General features: G+C 39.2%; 1 protein-coding gene across 3 annotated transcripts; it reads left to right on the top strand.

Moving 5' to 3' along the window:
* The first annotated feature begins 1,199 nt into the window (after positions 1-1,199).
* On the top strand, positions 1,200-22,917 carry CKAP2 (cytoskeleton associated protein 2). Of its 3 annotated transcripts, none has more exons than XM_054446910.2 (9): positions 1,200-1,928; positions 2,794-2,878; positions 7,831-7,906; positions 7,990-8,858; positions 9,304-9,508; positions 12,231-12,401; positions 15,201-15,270; positions 20,389-20,644; positions 21,455-22,917. In XM_054446910.2, exons 1-9 carry the CDS (start codon positions 1,859-1,861, stop codon positions 21,699-21,701), a joined length of 2,049 nt encoding a protein of 682 aa, XP_054302885.1. In that variant the 5' UTR covers positions 1,200-1,858; the 3' UTR covers positions 21,702-22,917. The 3 variants fall into 3 exon arrangements, with proteins under 3 accessions (XP_054302885.1, XP_054302884.1, XP_063506973.1); XM_054446909.2 differs by having other exon boundaries at positions 7,828-7,906; XM_063650903.1 differs by lacking the exons at positions 15,201-15,270; positions 20,389-20,644; positions 21,455-22,917 and having other exon boundaries at positions 12,231-12,410.
* The last annotated feature ends 1,661 nt before the right edge of the window (positions 22,918-24,578 follow it).

The following is a 24,578-nucleotide window of genomic DNA, read 5'->3' as shown; positions in this document are numbered from 1 at the left end:
GTCTGGAGATTAGAGGAGAATTGCCATGTTGAAAAACCTAGCAGTTTTGCAGGTTTTCCTATTCACCATCTCAGCCTACTGAGATCTCCATGGTATCCTTTGAGCCAATTTCTTTTTTTACCATGCCCACTTATAAAAAATTGAGGTTCACATAACATAAAATTAACCATTTTAAAGTGAACAACTCAATGGCATTAATACATTTACAATGTCACCCAACCACTACCTCTAATTCCAAAACATTTCACTTACTTCAAGGTAATGGAACCCTTATCCATTAAACTGTCTCTCCCAATTCTCCCCCTACCCTCAGCCTCTGGCAACTACTATTCTGAGTTATTTCACTATGGATGTATCTATTTTAGATCTTTCATATAAATGGAATCATACCATATGTAACTTTTCATATATTACTTCTTTTACTTAGCATAATGTTTTGGAGGTTTTTGAGTCACTTATTAATACTGTATTTTGTTCTCACTTAATAGAAATCCCTGGTTGCCCCACCTGTCTGATGAAACTTTAGTAAATAATCAACAATAATGACAGAAGTATTTAAACAGCAAGTGATATCTTAAGGATGGTGATGGACACTGTTACACTAAAACTGGGACATTTCATCAAGTAAAAAACTACACAAAATCTCAAACCAAATTCCTCATTAGCAAGACACTACCATAAGATGTCTGAAGAAAAAAGCAGGCAGAAGTGGGAAAAACTGACCACAGCCTAGGGCCAGCTGTGGAAGCCCTCAGACCTGGGAAGGGTAAACGGGGAAATCACATCCTCCTGTCTGTGTCCCCGGAGCACCTAAAACCTGGCTGAGAGAGTCCAGTCCAGCCTTACTGCAGTGATCAGGCAAGAAATGTAAACCCAGTGCTTGAAACCAGGCAGGTGCAGTCCAGACTCGCCCTCACTTCCCCACTGCCACTCTTAAAACCTTCTAGCCCTGACTTGTTTCGTTCTATCATGTGGATTGGGTGTTTGTGTGGGTTTTATGAAGGTGGTATTTTTAGATGAGAAAAACGAAGATTAGGCAGCACACTTAACCGCACAAACACAAAATGTCTATAACAAATGCTATTTTATCTTCAAAGGAGAATTATATATAACCTTGAGGAGGGGATGAGGTTTATCCTCATTTTTTCTGTTTCTCCTCCTCTCCTCCCTTTTTTGCATTTGATAATTGCTTAGAATAAAGGTATGGAAAGTAGATCCCAATTTCAGTTCCCCTTCACACGCTGTGCAAACGTGGACAAACAACCTCTGAACCTGTCACCTCTCGGTGGAAAAAGTGGTGATAACGTCCCACCTCAGGGTTATGATGCTCAAAATGAAGCAGTATTTGTGAAAGGAAAATACACCCGCTCGTGGTACGCCAGATCGGTGTTTGCTTCCTCGTCAGTGAACGCGCCGATGTTTAATAAGAAGCGCAGGCAATCAACACTTTTCTTGTCTTTTTCTCGTCTGCCTTCCTCCAAGGACTGTGAGGGACTCAAGATGTGTCCCATCTCGGTTGTCTGTCAACCTAGTCCTGCTATGTCGTGGGGACTGAGCAGGCCGACTCCTCCCCCATCGCACGTCCAGGATGAAGAGCGCTGTTTAGGTTTGAAACCTGCAGACTCAGTCCCAACCGAACCGGGCAGACACCAGACCGGCCCCGGCAACTGCAGTCCAGGCTCCGCCTCCCTACGCCCATTGGCTTATTCAATTCACGCCGGAACCAATGGGCGGAGACGGCAGCCGCGCCGTCTGAGAGCTTAGCCGCGGCCGGCGTATACGGTGTGCTGCGGCGGTGGCCTGAGGAAGTTCTATCTCGGCGCTAAAGCGGAGACGCATCCCCCGACCCGAGGCTACGATGAGCACACCGGCCGTGCCCCAGGACCTGCAGCTACCCCCGAGTCAGAGGGCCCAGTCCGCATTCAAAGGTGAAGGCCGCGGTGGCGGGCGCGGGCCCGGCGGTCGGGTCTCGGGGCCGCGCTGGCGCGCTTCACCTCTCCCCGGCTCTGTGAGATCCCTGAACGCGGCGTCGGCCTCGCCCTGCCTCATTCTTGGCCTTGTGGAACGGATCATAAAAACAGGAACCGCTGCGTGGTGTTACTGTGTGGTTGCTGCTGGCTGGGATGGGCCCTCCTAAGAAGGAATCCGTTAGGCCAGGGGAAACGTGCGGGGCTCAGTCCGGCACCGGTGTCAGAGACCCTGGGTCCGCTTGGGGGCGGGGCTGCACGGGTTCACGGACCGACTGCGCCTGCGCTGGGTCCTCCGCCTCTTGGGTCCCTAGCGAATTTCTGCAGGGCTGGGGTCGCATCATGTGTTATTTCCAATTTCACAGCTTCTCCTTCGACTTTATGGAAACCGAGGGTTGGTTGGGTCTTCAAAAGTAGTATTGTTATTCCCTTATTCTACACACGGGAAAGCAGAAGAAAGTAATTCTCATCTAACCCAGTTCTGGTAAATTAGAACTTTGGAGTCTAGCGCCTCACTTCTACCATTTAGTTTCTTAAAGCTTGGCTTTCAGGAGCTGTATGTAGAAAATGATGTTCTCCAGATTTTTCAAACAGTAGAGAATGTGATTCTTATGCAGAGGGGTTTTGGGGACCTGTTGTGGTAACAGTCTCTTATAAGGTGATCTCTCAAAGGCAATATTGAATTGGGGAATTTTCTGTTATATAGATGTGACCTCAGGTGGAACCAGCTTTGGAAGTAAACTCTTCATTTAGTCAACAAGATTTATTTGCCGTTATTGATATTTTAACTAATATTGACTTGTAGCTCTTACCTTTTGTTATCTAGAGCAAAGAAGACAAAAACTCAAGGAACATCTGTTGAGAAGAAAAACGCTTTTTGCATACAAGCAGGAAAATGAGGTGTTATCCAGGTAAGGTCAAGTTTATTTCTTTTCACTTCTGTAAAATTGTATCAGATCTGTCCAATAAGAATGTAAAGTAAGCCATATCTGTAATTTTAAATTTTCTAGTAGCCACATTTAGAAAAAGTGCTTACATATTATTTTACATCTTTTTTTGGTACAACGTCTTTAAAATCTGGTGTCTATTTTACACTTACAGGACATTTCAATTTGGTCTATCCACATTTCAAGCACTCAGTAGCCACATTTGGCTAGTGGCTACTTGATTGGATGGTGCAGCATTAGATCATCGTTTAATTAATTTTTTTTTTTTTTTTTTTTTGAGACAGAGTCTCGCTCTGTTGCCAGGCTGGAGTGCAGTGGCGTGATCTTGGCTCACTGCAGCCTCCACCTCCTGGGTTCAAGTGAATCTCCTGCCTCAGCTTCCCAAATACCTGGGACTGACTACAGGCAAGCGCCACCATTCCCTGCTAATTTTTGTATTTTTAATAGAGGCAGGGTTTCACTATGTTGGCCGGGCTGGTCTTGGACTCCTGACCTTGTGATCCGCCCACCTCAGCCTCTGAAAGTGCTGTAATTACAGGGGTGAGTCACCGCGCCCGGCCTAGATTATCGTTTTCTACGTAAATTCACAGTCTAAGAAAAAAAAAACAATTATAAAGCAAAGTATGTGCATAGACTGGATTATCAACTTAACTGTTTACACCACACAAAGGTGAATCTTTCTATTATTTAGCAAAGCTTTTACTCAGTGTATGGGGGAGTTCATCAGGGAAGGGTTGGGTGGCCCTCCCAAATGCTTAGAGATTATTACTTGTAGTCTCAACCCTCCACAGAAATATCTTTATTATTTTGTTAAAATATTTTAGATAGTACATAGCTGTAGCAAAAACAAAAACCCATGAAAGTAGATGAAGCAGAAAGGCAAAAGGTCCCCTCACTCTCTAGGGATAACCAGTAATAACATCCTTACAGGCTTAGGCTGGGCGCTGTGGCTCACGCCTGTAATCCCAGCACTTTAGGAGGCTGAGGTGGGCAGATCACGAGGTCAGGAGATCAAGACCAGCCTGGCTAACACACTGAAACCCCGTCTCTACTAAAAATACAAAAAATTAGCTGGGCATGGTGGTGGGTGCGTGTAATCCCAGCTACTCGGGAGGCTGAGGCAGGAGAATCACTTGAACCTGGGAGGTGGAGGTTGCAGTGAGCCGAGATTGCGCCATTGCACTCCAGCCTGGGTGACAGAGCGAGACTCCGTCTCAAAAAAAAAAAAATTTGTCTCAGGTAAAAAATTGTATATACCACCCACACACATATTCAGAGAGTGGAAATGATAACGCAAATGGGATAAAAATTTTAACAGTAGGTGGATCCTGGGTAAAGAGTGTACAGATATTCTTTGATCTGTTTATATTTTTGCAATTTTGTGTAAGTTTGGCATTCTAAAATTTTAAAAATAATTTCTAACTTTACATTAATATGTTGCTTTAGTTTGGAATAAACAGTTTATCCTTCACAAATAAATCTTTTACTTCTTTGTTTAAGACAAAAAGGTGACCCTAGGTTTTTTATTTGAATAAGTAAACGAATGGTGATAACCATATACTGAAATAGGAAGACTGAAGGAGGAGCTGGGGAATTAGGTGTTCTGTTTTGACTGTGTTTGAGGTACCAACCAGACATCCAAGCAGATATGCTAAATAATTGTGTGTCTGAAGTTCAGGGGAGGGGTTCGGGCTGGAAGCATAAACTCAGGAATTGATTAGTATACAGATGATATTTACTTAAAAACCTTAGGATGGAATGAAATTACTAGGGAATAAGTAGAGATAACGTGGATTCAGACAGTGACTCTCAACCGCTTATTTAAATAATCCATCAAGGTCAGGGGTTTATAATACTCTTAATAGGAAGAAAAGAAAATTCTAAAACGCTTCTTGTGGCTTAAGTACTACATTTATTCCTTTCGGAAAACATGTCGGCTGGGTGCAGTGGCTCACGCCTGTAATCCCAGCACTTTGGGAGGCTGAGGCGGGTGTATCACTTGAGGTCAAGAGTTCTAGACCAGCCTGGCCAACATGGTGAAACCCTGTCTCTACTAAAAATACAAAAATTAGCCGGGCGTGGTGTCAGGCGCCTGTAATTCCAGGGAGGGCCGAGGCAGAAGAATTGCTTGAACCCGGGAGGTGGAGGTTACAGTGAGGCAAGATCACGCCATCGCACTCCAGCCTGAGTGACAAGAGCGAGACTTTGTCTCAAAAAAAAAAAAAGGAAAGGAAAACAGATGTCAATTTAAATGTTATCACCTCAGCAGTGAATCATTAAATAAGACAACCGACCTGTGTTGCAGCTTTTCAGAATTAAGCAATAATATTTTCCAATCTCTAAAGTATAGATATCCTAAGACTCATTTCCGATAACCCTTCTGAGGGCAGTTTTATAATAAGAAGACAGAATAGGATTAAGTCTCCCCACTGGACAGGTGAGTAAGATGGGTTCTTTTGTCATCCTGAGTTTTGTTTTGTTAGCTAGCAGTTAGCTCTAAGATACCCTGTTAAGTGGCACATTTTGATCTTCCTTCACCATTGTTCAAAATGTATAGTACAGGTTGTGTCAAAGTTCTGTTCCTTCTCCAAGCTGACAGAACAAATAGATATGAAAGGCGATGTAAGCAAAATTATTAACTACTAAATTATGTCAAATGTAAAATATATATATGTGTATGTATTTTTTTTTTTTTTGAGACGGAGCCTTGCTCTGTCGCCTAGGCTATAGTGCAGTGGCGCAATCTCAGCTCACTGCAGCCTCTGCCTTGTGGGTTCAAGCGATTCTCTTGCCTCAGCCTGCAGGGTAGCTGGGATTACAAGCATTTGCCACCATGCCTGGCCAATTTTTGTGATTTTAATAGAGACAGGGTTTCGCCATGTTGGCCAGGCTGGTCTCAAACTCCGGAACTGAGGTGATCTGCCCACCTTCTCTACCCAGAATGCTAGGATTACAGGTGTGACCCACTATTCCTGGCCTCATTTTTTTTTCAGAAAATGAGAGATCACGCATTTTAATGTGATCTCTGAACTTAGGATCTGTCTTAAAATCAATGGCATGTCTAATTGACAGTATTTTTTCCTGTCATTATAGTACACAAAATTGTTATAATCACTTGCTAAGAGATGCTCACAGTCTGCCTTAGCCAGTTTATAGCTGTAAAAATAAGTCAGTTTCTTGAGGAGGGATTTTCTTTGCAATACCGCCTAGAAACTAATGTTCTTTTTTTTGAGAGATGATCTCACTCTGTGTCACTCAGCCTCCAGTGCAGTGACGGGGTCTTGGCCCACTGCCTCAACTCCCAGGCTCAAGCAGTCCTCCCACCCCAGCCTCCCAAGTAGCTGGGACTACAGCACCCACCACCACACCCAACTAATTTTTTATTTTTTTGTAGAGATGGGGTTTTGCCGTGTTGCCCAGGCTGCTCTCGAACTCCTGAGCTCAAGTAATCCCTCCATCTCGGCCTCCCAAAGTGCTGCTATTACAGCCATGAGCCACCACAACCAGCAGTGCATATTCTTAATGTATCCTTATATAAATTAAGCTGTGAATGGCATATGGTAATTTTTGGATCACTTCTGGGAGGGCTCTTTAATAAAAGTATTTTCAATGTAGTACATCTGTTACTAAGTACTTAAAACTAACCCAAGGAAGTATTACTTATTAAAGGTTATTTGAAGACTTGTTTGAATGACTTGAGAATGATTTGAAATAAGATGATTAAGTATTTACAAATTCTATGGGGAGAGAGTTAGGACTTTTAGAAAATATCTTTAAATTCCTCAGCCATTTGTTTACACTATTTTTTTTTTGAGACAGAGTCTCGCTGTGTCACCCAGGCTGGAGTGCAGTGGCGCGATCTTGGCTCACTGCGAACTCCGCCTCCTGGGTTCATGCCATTCTCCTGCCTCAGCCTCCCTAGTAGCTGGGACTACGGGACTACAAGCGCCCGCCACCATGCCCGGCTAATTTTTTGTATTTTTAGTAGAGATGGAGTTTCACCGTGTTAGCCAGGATGGTCTCAATCTCCTGACCTCGTGATCTGCCCACCTCGGCCTCCCAAAGTGCTGGGATTACAGGCATGAGCCACCGCGCCTGGCCTGTTTACACTATTAAAAATAATTAAAAGTTTTGCTTAAGGCTGGGCGTGATGGCTCACACTTGTAATCACAGCACTTTGGGAGGCCAGTGTGGGCAGATCACCTCAGGTCAGGAGTTCAAGACCAGCCTGGCCAACATGGTGAAATACTGTCTCTATTAAAAATATAAAAATTAGCTGGGTGAGGTGGCGTGTGCCTGTAATCCCAGCTACTCAGGAGGCTGAGGCAGGAAACTCGCTTGAAACCCGGGAGGCAGAGGTTGCAGTGAGCCAAGATCGTGCCACTATACTCCAGCCTGGGTGACAGAGTGAGACTCCATCTCAAAAAAAAAAAAAAATTTGCTTAGGACAAATTTCTTTTTCTTTTTCTTTTTTTTTTTTTTTTTGAGATGGAGTCTTGCTCTGTCACCCAGGCTAGAGTGCAGTGGCACAATCTCGGCTCACTGCAACCTCTGCCTCCCAGGTTGAAGGAATTCTCCTGCCTCAGCCTCCCGAGTAGCTGGGACTACAGGCGCCTGCCACCACATCCGGCTAATTTTTTTTTTTTTTTTAGTAGAGACGAGGTTTCACCATCTTGGCCAGGCTGGTCTCGAACTTCTGACCTTGTGATCCACCCGCCTCAGCCTCCCAAAGTGCTGGGATTACAGGCATGAGCCATCACACCCGGCCACTTAGGACAAATTTCAACTCAGGTCTTTTTTAAATTTAAAATTAGTAAGTCAGTTAATTCTTAACATTGCCCTCTTCCTCCCCAAAAGGAATCCTCCTTGGTACAGGATTGATTGATTGATCATTTTGTTTGTTTGTTTTTAAGTAGTAGAGGTCAGAGAGTTGTGACATCTGAGGACCAAGTTCAAGAAGGGACTAAAGCGCTGAAACTTAAAACAAAAATGGTAAGATGTGGACATAGCACTCTTAAACTGTCCCCTTTTCCGTTTTGCGTTTCCTAAACACTTTTCTTAAATAATTCTTTTAGGCTGATAAAGAAAATATGAAGAGACCTGCAGAGAGCAAAAATAATACAGTAGTGGGGAAACATTGTATTCCTTTAAAACCTTCAAATGAACTAACCAATTCAACTGTAGTAATTGACACACATAAACCTAAGGATAGTAATCAAACTCCGCATTTGTTACTAACTGAAGATGACCCCCAAAGTCAACATATGACATTAAGCCAGGCATTTCACCTTAAAAACAATAGTAAAAAGAAACAAATGACTACAGAAAAACAAAAGCAAGATGCTAACATGCCCAAGAAACCTGTGCTTGGATCTTATCGTGGCCAGATTGTTCAGTCTAAGATTAATTCATTTAGAAAACCTCTACAAGTCAAAGATGAGAGTTCTGCAGCAACAAAGAAACTTTCAGCCACTATCCCTAAAGCCACAAAGCCTCAGCCTGTAAACACCAGCAATGCAACAGTGAAAAGTAATAGATCCTCCAATATGACTGCCACTACTAAATTTGTGAGCACTACATCTCAGAACACACAACTTGTGCGACCTCCTATTAGAAGTCATCACAGTAATACCCAGGACACTGTGAAACAAGGCATCAGTAGAACCTCTGCCAATGTTACAATCCGGAAAGGGCCTCGTGAAAAAGAACTATTACAATCAAAAACAGCTTTACCTAGTGTCAAAACCAGTTCTTCTCAAGGTATAATAAGAAATAAGACACTATCAAGATGCATAGCATCTGAAGTTGTAGCCAGGCCTGCTTCATTGTCTAATGATAAACTGACGGAGAAGTCAGAGCCCGTTGACCAGCGAAGACATACTGCAGGAAAAGCAAGTGTTGATAGTAGATCAGCTCAGCCCAAAGAAACCTCTGAAGAGAGAAAGTAAGTAGATGTAATTTTCTTTATTACCTTAGTTTTCAATAAAGTACTGTTTGTAGATTTGGCTTATAATTTCCTTGACTGCATTAGAATTTTCTTTCATGGTTTCTCTTCTGTCATATGCAGGCAAATTTATATTGTGGAACAATAATGACCTAAAAGTTTTTGTGTTTGAGTATGTTTTATAAAGTTGCTTTTTAAAATCTGAGGTAAATGCTTAATAATAATTGGGAAATACTTTATAATCTCAAATCAAAAAATGCATTCATGGAATCATTGAGCATAATTGACCTTGATATGTTTAATATTTCTTCAAGCTTGTGAACTATATATATGCCATTAGAGTAAGATTACTTAAAAATATGACTTTTTCTTTTAACTTTTTCTCTATTTGACAGAGTTCTGTCAGCAATTTCAAAGTAATGTTTATATCTGCTTCTAACTATAGAGCTCGTCTGAGTGAGTGGAAAGCTGGCAAAGGAAGAGTGCTAAAAAGGCCCCCTAACTCAGTAGTTACTCAGCATGAGCCTGAAGGACAAAATGAAAAACCAGTTGGGTCTTTTTGGACTACCATGGCAGAAGAAGATGAACAAAGATTATTTACTGAAAAAGTAAACAACACATTTTCTGAATGCCTGAACTTGATTAATGAGGTAGAGTCTTTATATTTGCTTAGCATTTTATAGTTTGCAAATTACCTTCATAAGCATTATTTCATTAAATTATATTGTCAGTCTTTTTGACCAGGTGATGTTGGTGATACTATGTTGACTTAACATTAACTGTGAGATTATTTTAACAATTATTTAATTGTGAGATACACTGCTTCATTAATTGTGAGCTTATTAGCCTTTAATTGACTACATTTTGCATTGAGTTCATATAAATGTATAGGTTGAGTATCCCTTATCCAAAATGCTTGAGACCAGAAGTAATTGAAGATGTTTTTTGTTGGATTTTGGAATATTTGCATATACATAATGAGTTATCTCGGGGATGGGATCCACAAAATTCATTTACGTTTTGTTTGTTTGTTTGCTTTTGAGACAGAGTCACTCTCACCCAAGCTGGAGTGCAGTGGTGTGATCTCAGCTCACTGTAACCTCTGCCTCCTGGGTTGAAGCCATTCTCCTGCCTCAGCCTTCAGAGTAGCTGGGATTACAAGTGTGCACCACACGCCTGGCTAATTTTTTGTATTTTTAGTAGAAACAGGGTTTCACCATGTTGGTCAGGCTGGTCTCAAACTCCTGACCTCATGTGATCCACCCACCTCAGCCTCCCAAAGTGCTGGGATTACAGGTGTGAGCCACTGCGCTCGGCCTCATTCATGTTTTGTATACAGCTTATACACATAGCCTAAAGATAGAATACTTTTTATAGTTTTGTGCATGAAGCAAAGTTTGTGTACACTGAACCATTAGAAAGCAAAGGTGTCACTTTGTCAGCCACCCATGGGACAGTCTGGTTGTTTGGCAACACCATCATTCCTCACTCTGAATTTCCATGCTACCAATAAGCAATTATTCTCTTACACTTATTCACACATAATTACTTAACAGTTTAAAAAAAGACACATTAATACAGTGAAAAATATGTTCAGAGTAATTAAGCAGCACAGTAGCATCATCAGAACGCCTGTATCAGCTGTTAGACAGTAGCAACAACAAACAGCAGCACGTTTGCAATCTCCATCTATGATGTTGTGTTTAATTAAGAGGTATTTTACACTGTGTCTTATTTTTTTAGGTGAGAAGAAACACCAGAAGCAGTTGAGGGACCAGGAAGTGGGTCCTCTAGGGATAAGGAGGCATTCTGCTGGATGGCTTTTTAAGATATTCAGAGTCATCTGCCTCATTAGCAATGGTTTTTGTCTTAGAAGTTTCTCTTTGATTTTATAAAGGGACATGATTTCTTTTTCTGTTCTGGATAAATGCTGCTCTAGTTCTTCAATAAGCCTGTCGCATACTTTCACCTTGTCACCTATAGGTACATTTTCTGCAATCTTAATGATGGTCATCTACATTGTGATGTTGATACTCAAAAGTTTTGGATTTCAGATTTTGGATTTTCAGATTAGGGATACTCAACCTGTATCAAAGGGATAATTGGGTTTTTTTTACTGAATTACAAATATTTGATTTCTCTGAGATAATATGTAATACACTGAGGTGATATTTACTTATTGCTTCTAATATTTTGTTTCTTACATCTATTCATTATATTTACACATTATTTTTTACGTTCATTTCACATTTTACCAAAGACTAGCAACACAAATACTGTGTGAGTCATTATTATCACAGATTAAGTTACCTAAAATACTCAAAAAAAATCCCATTCGTCTGGTCAGGTGGGGTGGCTCACGCCTGTAATCCCAGCACTTTGGGAGGCCAAGGCGGGCGGATCACCCGAGGTCAGGAGTTTGACACCAGCCTGGCCAACATGGTAAAACTCTGTCTGTACTAAAAATACAAAAATTAGCTGGGCATGGAGGCGGGCGCCTGTAATCTTAGCTACTCAGAAGGCTGAGGCAGGAGAATCGGTTGAACCTGGGAGGCAGAGGTTGCAGTGAGCCGAGATTGTGCCATTGCACTCCAGCCTGGGCAACAAGAGCAAAACTCCGTCTCAAAAAAAAAAAAAAAACAAAATCCCATTCATCTAAGCCAACATCATCATCATGGTTTTGAATTTATTGCAGAATTTTGCTATTTGGACCAAAATCCTATGGAGTATAATAATCAGCTCCAGAACAATATTCTGTTTAATAATAGATAATATCTTTGTTTCCTGACTGCTCTTTAATCTTGTTTTGGTCACCCACTAGTGTGTAAGATCCACAGCAAAACTGAATTCAAGGTATGATTTCAAACCTTACTCTACTCTTCATGAGCATCTTTTAACTTCTTGTGGTTCTGAACACCAGTAAAAGTTACAATCAAGAAAACTCTTGATTCTCTAATAGAATAGAATCAGAGTTTATTTCTGCTCAGTTGAAGTTTTTCCTTTTGATACTATGAACTTTTTCTGCCCTATTATTTAATTATATGTAACTCTGACATAAACCATTACAGATTCATTTTAATCTTAATATCAAAATCTGAGAAAGACAAGAGGAAAAAAAACTCCACAGACTATTCTTACTCATAAACATTTGGTAGAAGGTATTAACAAATGGAATCCCACAATATATATGAGGATAAAATCAAGATCAAATAAGTGTTCATTTTTTACTAATAAATTTCTCAACTAATGTTTCATTTTTTTGCTTTATGCTTAGGGCTATCTTTATCATTGATCTTGACTATAGTAGGCTCAATTATTGTTCATACTTTGTAAGCTAAAAAATATTACAAACATTATTTCTTGCTCTTTTAGGGATGTCCAAAAGGAGATATACTGATCACACTGAATGACCTGATTAAAAATATTCCAGATGCCAAAAAGCTTGTTAAGTATTGGATATGTCTTGCACTTATTGAACCAATCACAAGTCCTATTGAAAATATTATTGCAATCTATGAGAAAGCCATTCTGGCAGGGGCTCAGGTAAGATAAAAATTTACTGATCTTTACAATTACAGTGTAGTAGACAATTCGGAATTAATTCGAAACACATCACAACATAACTTGAGAAAATTGTTTTCGTATATGTAGTAGTAATAAATGTTTAAATAAAGTAATAAAGTAATGTTTAGACAATTTGAAATTAATTTGAAACGCATCACAACATAACTTGAGAAAATTGTCTTCGTATATGTAGTAGTAATAAATGTTTAAAGGCTGCAAGGATTGCATTATAAAAGCTGTTTGTTGGCCTTCTAAGTCTTTTGTTTCTGTATTGGAAATAATCAGATTTTAGAAAATGGATATAAGCTGAAATGTATATTTAATGAAACTTTCTGCATGAAATGTTTTAGCATATTATTGTATGCATTTCCTGGTTGGAAATTTACTGGGAGACTGAATGTAATATTAAAATTTGTTTATTGAATATAAAGCAAAAGGGATTAAATTAGCTTTTTAAATGTTATCAAGCTCTCTTGGTTTTGTGTGAGAGCTCTTTAAGAGTAAACCCGAATGTACATATATATATATACACACACACACACACACGTATATATACATATATATATACACACACACACATACACATACATACACACACACTGTATATATTGGTCCTTTCTGCATACAGAAAATGGCAATAAACCAGTTTCTCTAACATTATTACCTCTATAGTGGCTTGATACCATACTCCTTATCTCTTCTAGCGTATTGATACACAAAGTTTTGGGTATAGAATAAATCATTTCTTGAGTTTTTTGTTTGGTTGGGTTTTTTTTGTTTTTATGGGTACGTGTTCTTAAAATACATTTCCTTTTGACCAGGTTTCTCAGAAACACATTCTTGGAGATTGTTTACATAGATAATTTTTTAAAACTCCCTTTTAAGAAAGATCTATTCACCTTTGTCTCAACAAAATCAACGAATGCTATTTGACTTTTCACTTAAATAAAAAATCAGATATTCAGCAGATAGTCTCTCAGTGGCTATCATGTGTAAAACTTTCTAGAATGGTAATTATATTTGACAGAATGGTACCTGGAAGGGAGTGTTAGGCCCCTACTACATTGTATCAGAAGGGACATTACTTAAGGCAACTAAGGACATTGTAGCAAGGATGCAAAACTGGAGCCAACGCTCACATGGAAAGCAATAATGTAAACAGAAAGATGTAACACCAGAGGAAAAGCTGCTGGAAAACAAGAATCAAAATTAGCCAACATGGCTGGGCACAGTAGTGGATACCTATAGTCTCAACTACTTGGGAGGCCAAGGTGGGAGGATTGCCTGAGCCCAGGAGTTTGAGTCCAGCCTGGGCAACATAGACCCCATCTCTTAAAATTAGTGGCCAGGCATGATGGTTCACGGCTGTAATCCCAGCACGTTGGGAGGCCAAGGTGGGAGGATCGATTGAGTCCAAGAGTTCAAGACCAGCCTGGGCAAGAGGGTGAGACCCCATCTCTGCGAAAAAAAAATTTTTTGAAGTTTTTTTTTGGTGGTAGACAGTTGTGGTCACAGCTATACGGGAAGCTGAAGTGGGAGAATTGCTTGAGCTCTGGGGTTCAAGACTAGTGAGCCATGATTATGCCACTGAACTCCATCCTGAGTCGACAGAGCAACACCCTGTCTCAAAAAAAAAAAAAATTAGCCAAGAAAACTGAAAGCAGGGTAGCTGAGTAATTCAGGACTAAGTTCTGGAACTAAGACTGTGAATTACACCTTCCCTAATCTTGATTGTGTTGGATGGAACATAGCAAATGCTTAGGTAAATAATGGGCACTTAGTAATTTTTTGTAAATTTTTGAATGAATGAAATACGTTGAGATGATCAACCTTAGCTCTTCAGAGATACATTTCATAGCATATGAAACAAAAATATAACCATAGACTTAAATGTAAGAGAAAAGGAGCAAGACTTAAGTAAAATTATGGAGGAAGTTTTTAAATATGAAATTCTGGGTTGGGCGTGGTGGCTCACACCTGTAATCCCAGCACTTTGGGAGGCCGGCAAATCATGAGGTCAGGAGTTCAAGGCAAGCCTGGCCAGCATGGTGAAACCCTGCCTCTACTAAAAATACAAAAAATTAGCTGGGCATGGTGGTGCACACCTGTAATCCCAGCTACTCGAGAGGCTGAGGCAGGAGAATCACTTGAACACGGGAGGCTGAGGTTACAATGAGCCAAGATCGCACCACCGCATTCCATCCTGGCAATAGAGGGAGACTGTCTCAAAGAAAAAAAAGAAAAAGAAATTCTATTCTTCGTTTTTACTCTATAAATTGGAAAAGAGCCATTTTTGTTTTTTTTGTTTTGTTTTGTTTTGTTTTTTTAGATGGAGTCTCACTCTCTCGCCCAGGCTAGAGTGCAGTGACATGATCTTGGCTCACTGCAAGCTCCACTTCCCAGGTTCACGCCATTCTCCTGCCTCAGCCTCCCAAGTAACTGGGACTACAGGCGCCCGCCACCATGCCCGGCTCATTTTTTTGTATTTTTAGTAGAGATGGGGTTTCACCGGGTTAGCCAGGATGGTCTTGATCTCCTGACCTCGTGATCTGCCCGTCTAGGCCTCCCAAAGTGCTGTGATTACAGGCGTGAGCCACCGTGCCCGGCCAAGACAGCCATTTTTCAATCTTAATTGTAAGTGGTCTGAGAAGCATGGTTTAAGAGCCACTCTGTTACTCTAAAATACAGTATGAAAATTTAATCGCAACTTGGATACCTAGTTAATGTCAGAGAAAATAAAACTTACATGGATCTGCTTTCTTCATTAAAAAAATTAAGCCTATTGAAGAGATGCGACACACGATTGTAGATATTCTAACAATGAAGAGTCAAGAAAAAGCTAATTTAGGTAAGTTTTAGTTATTTTATTTTCTTCATGTGAATTGTAGGTTTTTTTTGCTGTTGTTTTTTAACTTTTATTTTAACATCAGGAGTACGTGTGCAGGATGTGCAGGTTTGTTACAAAGGTAAATGTGTGTCATGGGGGTTTGTTGTACAGATTATTTCATCACCCAGGTATTAAGCCTAGTATCCATTATTTTTCCTGATCTTCTCCCTCCTCCAACCCATGTGCCCCAGTGTGTGTTGTTCTTTAGCTGTCCATGTGTTCTCATCACTTAACTCCCACATGCAGTATTTAGTTTTCTGTTCCTGTGTTTGCGAAGGATAATGGCCTCCAGCTCCATCCATGTTCCTGCAAAGGACATGATCTCATTCCTTTTTTATGGCTACATAGTATTCCATGGTGTATATGTACCACATTTTCTTTATCCAGTCTATCATTGATGGGCATCTGAATTGATTCTTTGTCTTTGCTATTGTGAATAGTGCTGCAATAAACATATGTGTGCATGGATCTTTATAATAGAATGATTTATATTCCTTTGGGTATATACCCAGTAATGGGATTACTGGATTGAAAGTATTTCTGTCTCTAGGTCTTTGAGGAATCGCCACACTGTCTTCCACAATGGTTAAACTAATTTATACTCCCACCAACAATGTAAACGCATTCCTTTTTCTCCACAACCCTGCTAGCATCTGCTATTTTTTTGGCCTTTTAAGGATAGCCATTCTGACTGGTGTGAGACGGTATTTCCTTGTGAATTGTAGTTTTATTGTTTCTTTGCTGAATTAGTTTTTCTTTTATCTTTTTTAATTTTTAAAATATGTAGGTTGTTTCTTTCCTCATACTTCTGTTGACCTACCTCTGAGATAAAGTGGCTTTATGTACTATAAAGAATTTTTAATTAGGAGATCTGGCTCAATATTTAGATTTGTCATTGAATGTCTGTGAAAGTTGCATTGTCTCTCTAGGCCTTGTCTGCCTTAAAAATGAAGCAGTTTGACTAGATATCTAGACTTTTCACCTGTTAAATTCTGTGGTCTGTTGTGTTGGCTAGAAAAGCTCATTCAAGAATTCTCTTTGCTGGGGATAGTAGATGGAGATAAGAGATTCATTAGTTGCCAGTCATAAAAACATTTTAAGATTCAGATAAAGTTTATGCCAGTTGATATGACTTTAGGCAAAAAATACCTCTTATCTGTAAAATACAGATTTTTTGGGACCATTGAATGAAATAATATTTATAAAGTATCATAGTCTATGACACATAGTAAAGTTATTAAACTGTAGTCATTAATATTAATTAACTTTAGAAAAATGGTTTCCAATTATTTGCTGTAACTGTGTATTACACAGTCAACAAATATTTGAGTGCATATTATATACCATCGCCTATATATCTAGTTATTTTCTTTTGATTAATTTTAATGAGTCAAACAGTTTGAACTTTTTCTTTTTTTCTTTTTTTTTTTGAAAGAGTCTTGCTCTGTTGCCCAGTGGTGCAATCTCGGCTCACTGCAACCTCCGCCTCCTGGGTTCAAGTGATTCTCCTGCCTCAGCCTCCTGAGTAGCTGGGATTACAGGCATGTGCCACCGTGCCCGGCTAATTTTGTATTTTTAGTAGAGATGGGGTTTTGCCATGTTAGGCAGGCTGGTCTTGAACTCCTGACCTCAGGTGATCCGCCCACCTTGGCCTTCCAAAGTGCTGGGATGACAGGTGTGAGCCACTGCACCCGGCCAACAGTTTGAACTTTTAAAGTCTCCTGATATATGCTGCCAGATTGCTTCCCAGAACAGTGTTAGTACCTTTTTAGAATGCAAAATTAATTTAAGATGTAGAGATCTAGGTTGAAGGGCTAAACCTTAAAAAAAAATCAAAGAGCATACTAAAGTTCTAAATTAAGTATGTTATGTAAGTTTTTGATTACATGTATTAACTGAAAAAAAAAAAAAACCTGTTCATTGGGGTTAATATGCTAATGGCTGTGTTGGAGGTCATGCTTCTAATGGCAGCATGTTTAGTTCATCAGGGATTATTTCAATTTATGGTGACTGCTAATATGTACCAAGGGAACATACGGAACATCTATATGATCTGATCTTACTAGTAGTATTTAGTGAAGGAGCTTGAGAAGGAGGGAGAGAAGGGAAAACCGAGGAAAGACTAGTGTACCACAAACAAAAAGAGGAGACAAGTTTAAGAATAACCCAGTCCTGGCTGGGCATGGTGGCTCACACCTGTAATCCCAGCACTTTGGGAGGCCTAGGTGGGTGGATCACGAAGTCAAGAGATCGAGACCATCCTGGCCAACATGGTGAAACCCCGTCTCCACTAAAAATACAAAAATTAGCTGGGCATGGTAGCATGTGCCTGTAATCCCAGCTACTTGGGGGGCTGAGGCAGGAGAATCTCTTGAACCTGGGAAGTGGAGGTTGCAGTGAGCCGAGATCGCACCACTGCACTCCAGCCTGGTGACAGAGTGAGACCCTGTGTCAAAAAGAAGAATAAAAAAAAAAAAAGAATAACCCAGTCCTGTCTCTTATTCACAAAAGACAGCGAAGTGGAAATTCAAATTTCATAAAAAGATCTCTCATAATTCTATCTCTGGAGATATGTGGAAAGATAAAAGCAGTATTCTGATTAAGTTGCTCTTCCTATTTTATAGGATAGTACTAGTTGGTGTTTTCTAGCAGGTATCATATTTGATTAGTCTTTACATGGGGGAAGGAGCTATCCGTAAACTCTTGGCTTTCTGAAATGTATAATTGTAAGTTCTGGATATAAAACCAGTTTCACAAATCAGTTATTTGTGAACAGCAAAATAACATAAGTGGTTGAAGTAGTTCAGAAGAGGGTTAAAATATAAAAAGGACAAATAATAAGAAACAAGCACCACGTGGGTGTTTCACAGCTACCTGAAACACAAATAGCCAAACTTGAACACATAATTTTCCCCTAAACCTGATTCTTCTTTTAGTTCTGTGTCTTAATGAATGGCCCTGTCTGGTTGTCCAGGTCAGAATCTTGGTGTGATTGTTTACTCCTTCTTTCTTTCCCAGTTCCCAACCTTTTTTCCTCAGCTAATCAAATTCAGTTTAACTTCCTAAGTATTTCTTAAGATCTATCTACTTCACTCCATTCTTACTCTCCTTTGTATCGTCAAGATGACCTACACTCTTACCTAGACTATAACAGTGGTCTTCAAAGTTAAGTTTCCTGCCTCTCTGCTCTTCATTCCAATCCATTCTCAACACTGCAACCAAAATGCTCTGTCACTCATCTGCATAAATTCCTGAGTCCAGCCTCTTCTCTTTCCCTCTCCCCTACATCCCTGAATTTCTCTTTCTTTTTTACCATTTCCTGAAAGGTTTTTACTCTCTTTTCCCTCCAGGTCTCTCCAAGACAATCTTCTACTTTTTTTAAATTTCTACTTATCCTTTAGACTTCAATTCAAATGTCACTTCCTTGGAGTAGCCTTCCCTGATGATTTCCCTGATATACCATCCCCTCTCCTCTCAACCTAGGTTTAGTGCACCTGTTTTGTGCTCCCTGTTTTTTCCCTATGCAATATTTGATGCATTTGATTGTTACTATGCAGTTGTTTGTCCTGTCTTTTGCATATGTAAACTCAATAGATAAGGACAATGTCTGATGTTCCTGACCATTGAGTCTCCTGTGCTAATGCAATGCCTGACACATATTTGGCACTTAAATATTTGTTGAATTAATCTATATTCTTTTCTCTCTTCTTCAGCTTCCACTTAAAACTCAGTCACTATCATGCAGCTAAAACTTCTCTTAGTAAAAATTTTCAATCATTTTCCTAATAATTAAATTCAGAGGTTTTTTTTTTTCAGCTCAATGGATTTACCAGGATGTCTCACAAGTATTTCCAGCCTAACATGTCTTATTTTGAACTCTTTGCCCTCACTGCTTTCCCATGCCCAGTATCCCTTTCCATACCCAACATCCCTTTCTCCCGAAAAAGAAAAGAAAAAACCCTTCTCTGGCATTTATGACTCTTAACAAATGTTGGATAAGACGCTCCTAATACATTTGCACACTCATTCCTACACACTCATGTATTCATTTGTTAATAAGTTCTGACTCGGGTGGATGTGGTGGCTCACGCCTATAATCCCAACACCAGAAGGCCAAGGTGGAAGAATCGCTTGAGGTCAAGAATTCGAGACCAGCCTTGGCAACATAGTGAGACCCCATCTCTACAAAAAAATGTAAAAATTAGCTGGGTATGGTGGTACACACCTTTAGGCCCAGCTACTTGGGAGGCTTTGGCAGGAGGATCACTTGAACCTGGGAAGTTGAGGCTGCAGTGAGCTAAGATTATGCCACTGCACTCCATCCTGGATGACAGAACGGCAGACACCCTGTCTCTTAAAAAAAAAAAAAATGTTCTCAGAAATATTTCTCAGATTGGACCCTTCCTTCCTATCCGATCTCTTCCTAACTTACTTAGGCTATTACAACAACCTTGTCTTCTTGCCATTACAGATTGTTGCTTTTCATTCTCTGCCATTCTAGACAGTCCTTTACATTAACCAAATTTAATTATATCTATTTCTGGTGAATTTTTTTTTTACCAAACTTCTTTCATATAAAGCTCATTACAATCTAGCTCTTGCTTACCTATCTAAGCTCAATACCTCCTGCTCCCACTCCTAACCTTGCTCCTTACCCTATATTCTAAACACACTGGCTCTTTAATGTTACGTTAATTTAATAGATCATTTTCTTTTATGTGCCATATGAAGGTTGTCTTCCTTGGTCTTGATCAAGTACTCATTTTTAAGACGCAGCCTAAATCTCACTTGTGAAGCATTCCCTAACCATCTCCCTATACCACAAGCAAAGTTAGTTGTTTCTTTTTCTGGGTTTTAATAATCCTTTGTTCTTATTTCATATATAGCATTTATTTCATTTTATAATAGTATTTGTTATATACTTGGCAGCAGTATTTGCTGAGGAAAAGGAATGGTTCAGAGATGGCAATTGTGTTCTTTTATTTTGAAAATTTGGCCAACTAGGAACAACTTTAATGTCTTCTGATTTTGTTCTTAAAATTCAGCCAAAAGCTTAATCTATAAATGTATTTTCTATAGGAGAAAATATGGAGAAGTCTTGTGCAAGCAAGGAAGAAGTCAAAGAAGTCAGTATTGAAGATACAGGTGTTGATGTAGATCCAGAAAAACTGGAAATGGAGAGTAAACATCATAGAAATTTGCTATTTCAAGATTGTGAAAAAGAGCAAGACAACAAAACAAAAGATCCAACCCATGATGTTAAAACCCCCAATACAGAAACGAGGACAAGTTGCTTAATTAAGTATAATGTGTCTACTACGCCATACTTGCAAAGGTAAACTTTTAAAATGTACCATGATTTGTTTTCATGCTTGGGGATAATAAATACGGCATTTAAAAATCTTTGAGATAGCTTCAGATTACAGCTACCATTTATTAATATAGAAATTTCAGTACGGGCATGGTGGCTCACGCCTGTAATTTCAGCACTTTGGGAGGCTGAAGCAGACAGATCACTTGAGCCCAGGAGTTCAAGACTATCCTGGGCAACATGGCAAAACCCCATCTCTACAAAAAATAAAAAAAAAATTTGGCTGGGCAAGGTGCTGTGTGCCTGTAGTCCCAGCTACCTGGGAGGCTGAGGTGGGAAGATCACTTGAGCCCAGGAGGCAGAGGTTGCAGTGAGCCAAGATCACGCCACTGTCCTCCAGCCTGGATGACAGAGCGAGACCCTGTCTCAAAACAAAAAAGAAAACAGAAAAGTTTTTAAACAAATAGAATGTCATTAGAATATTTCATCTCTTAAATACTGTATTTACTTTCCCTAACTATTGCCATTTTGAAAAAGAAAACTTTTATTTGAATTTACTTTAATCTGTGTGTTATTAATAACAGTAGGTTTTGGCATTCAGGAATTAGCCAGTTCTACTGATACTCAGGTATCTACTGTGTACAAGTTGTAATGACAAATTGAGAAAAGGATAAGTTTCTCACTTCAGTGAGCTTATAGTACCTCTCTAAAAGACAGTTACATACTTTTACATGCTTACAACATACAAGCTATATAGTATGGTACATATCATGAAAGTACAGAGTGAAAATGTTAACATGTTTTTGAACTCTGGAATATTGTTTTAATTTTCAGTGTGAAAAAGAAGGTGCAGTTTGATGAAACAAATTCCGCATTTAAAGAGCTGAAGTTTTTAACACCAGTGAGACGTTCTCGACGTCTTCAAGAGAAAACTTCTAAATTGCCAGATATGTTAAAAGATCATTATCCTTGTGTGTCTTCATTGGAACAGCTAACGGAGTTGGGAAGAGAAACTGATGCTTTTGTATGCCGCCCTAATGCAGCACTGTGCCGGGTGTACTATGAGGCTGATACAACATAAGAGAAATAAAGCTCTGATAGGGAATGGGGTTTTTATTATTTGTGGGGTGTTTTGTTTTGAGTAGCTTTATATTGCTCTTAGGTCTGGAGTTGGCCATGTACCTATGTATCCTAAGTATTCATGGCAGTGAGCTCCTTTACTAACATTCATGTTATGGCAAGAGTTGTCCTCTCCATTGGAAAGCTAATCCTACCTTGTCAATCTCAACCGACTGAGTTTTTTCTTTACGATAGGTAAATTTTGTCAGCTGGTTTACTATGTTCCTTGCGTATAAACAGGTTATAATGCTACCCTGTTCACTTTACTAAATATAAGTACAGTAATGATGCATAATTAGAAAATGAGGTATTCTAGGTAAAATGTATGTTTGCCTTGACATGGTTTTAAAAGTTATGATGTACCTCCCTGCCTTTAAACAGAATACTGGTTTTTTTTTTTTTTTTGGCCTTTCTCGGATTAGTCAAAAATTGTATAGAATGACTCACTTCGAATACTAAGACACAGGAAGTTTAGCCTGCTTTCTTGCCAAATTCATGTTACCCAGAATTGTGTTCTCTTGTGTCCCTTGGACTGCCTGTTGATTGATGGAAAGTGTCTGTACTGTCACTTTTCGTCAGTAGTCTGTAGTCTCGTGGCCTTTTTTGATTATAATTGGGGTCACCAAGAAGGTTACTTAATTAAATACCGCATTTCTAAGAGAAGATACTTTGTGTAAGAAAAGATGCCACATTTAGTGGTTTAACTTCTGTAACTTCACTTGATAGTTTTTAAACAATTAGAATGGAGTTAGAGAAAGAACATATCATACTGAATAAATGTCATTCTAGTTTAGATAGCATTTCTAAGATACCTGATATTAATACTTGTTTTCTTCCCTATAACATAAAAAACCACTGTTAAGTCATGTCCCTGAAACATGATAGTTACATACACAGTTTTCTCTCCACACATAAATAACACCACTAAAGTTGTTTTGTAAGGTTCCAAACTAATATGGCATATATCTATCAACTCTACAGTTTCAAGTAAGTGACTTTTTAATTGTAAAAGATTAGTTGAAAACCTGTATGAATGTGGTTGAAGATCACATGCTTAGTCATTTTTATGTTCATTCCATTTGTATATCTTTTCTATTTATTGACTTCTCATGTTCTAGAGAGTAGGACTTTTATTCTGTGTACCTGATATATATACAATTAAAATATCTGTATAATTACGTTTTAATGAAGTTTATTTCAACAAATATTTTATGAAATGCAGTTTAACCACAGTGAATGAATTTTAGCTTTGCTTTTGAAATACATTGTAAGATTTGACTTGAGGTTTTTGACACTTAAGTACATGCTTAATGATATGTTTTCAAAAGTCATCAGTCTACTTACATAAACTTTACCCAATTTTTTTCACTTTAACAAAAACATAACTATGCCCTTTAGTTTGTTTTTTCATACTTTGACCCAAAATATGCCATTTTGAAATAAAGTTCAAGCTTTGATACACTCTCAGCTTTTTAATATCCATACCATATAATTCATTTGTATAGCATAGTTTGAAATGCATCTGTTAGAGAACTCAAGATAAAACTTTTATGTTTGGACAAGTTTTTAAGAGTGTTTTTTTCCGTCCTTTACCTGGGGAAAATCTGTCTCTAAATAGTCCTAGTTCTAACATTCAACCAGAGATCTAACCCCTTTTCTGGTGCTTAAGGACAGCTATGTTATCTCTCCCCTAGGTTTGTTCCAAGCTAAATGATGTGATACCGTGCATAAGCATCCAGTAGAGACGTAACAGGGACCCCTCTTAAGGGCCCGCTTGGATCTTCCCATGTACAGTAATAAAGGAAAAATCTTGAGTCTCTTCAAGGGAAATTCCAAGTACCTAGCTAGCCTCAAAAAAGTAAATTGAACGTCCTGGAATAAGGAAAAAAATGTTTGGTTTCCTATAGAAATGAAAGAACATCTTGATGTTGAATTTTTTAGAAACCCAGATCCATACCAGATAAAAATGCCAACCACTGTCAAGTGGACCTCAGATAAGGGGAAACAGGACTGAACTCTAACCACCATTCTTGTCCGTCTTGGCCTCCCGAAGTGCTGGGATTACAGGTGTGAGCCACCGCGCCTGGCTGCAGGATTGTTGGTAACACTAAATGAGACAGTGTAAGTAAAGGGCCCCATGAGTGGCCCACCATCCTCTGAGCTTCCAATGCTATGTGGCCAACATTTTGTTTGTTCTTAGATTCAACTTCCCTTTCCACTGTGACATTAGCTCTTTTGATAAATTCTACATATGTGTGTTTATTGTCTGTATCCCAACCAGTCAAAACCACCATGATATTCCTGTACTTGCTCTATTGAGAATAGATGTTCTTTCTTTCCAATTTATAGCAAAGATGGAGTTAGTGTAGCGGGTGAGTTGGTAACACCTGTTTCACAATTCTAGGGAGCAACATTCTCACAGACCAGAGTGAAAGATGGCCCCTGAGAGACTGCAACTTCACAGCCTGGATTTCTATCCTCCAACCTACACACCTATCTGTTTCTAAGCCTTTTTTTTTCTACTTTTCTTTACCTCTTCCACCTGTGCTTAGGAACTCATGTTTTCCTTTTAGCCTCAAGCTTCTTGGAGACGTTATCTACTCCATTGCTCCTCTTTTATTAGCAATTTTCTTCCTCTTTTCCATTCACTCTTCAATTAATTGCAGTCTAGGTTTTGCTTTCCCTAGATTGAAACACATTCCAGAAAAATCAGTTTAATTTCACACCTTTGCACTTGCTCACCGAAACGTTTCATCACTCTATTATTACGTTGGATTCATACCTCTCCGAACCCCATTCCATATCCTCCTTACCTGATTTATTTTTCCTCAGAGCACTT

The sequence above is a fragment of the Pongo pygmaeus genome, chromosome 14, assembly GCF_028885625.2.
Source record: "Pongo pygmaeus isolate AG05252 chromosome 14, NHGRI_mPonPyg2-v2.0_pri, whole genome shotgun sequence".
NCBI lineage: Eukaryota > Metazoa > Chordata > Mammalia > Primates > Hominidae > Pongo > Pongo pygmaeus.
Note: the sequence above shows the minus strand (reverse complement) of the source record. Positions and strands in the feature narration are given on the sequence as shown.

Bases quoted from the DNA above. Each gene is read 5' to 3' on its own strand.
- CKAP2 (XM_054446909.2), top strand. From the start codon at position 1,859: ATGAGCACACCGGCCGTGCCCCAGGACCTGCAGCTACCCCCGAGTCAG. The intron at 1,929-2,793 runs GTGAAGGCCGCG...TTTGTTATCTAG, and splicing joins GGCCCAGTCCGCATTCAAAG to AGCAAAGAAGACAAAAACTC. The intron at 15,271-20,388 runs GTAAGTTTTAGT...TATTTTCTATAG, and splicing joins TCAAGAAAAAGCTAATTTAG to GAGAAAATATGGAGAAGTCT.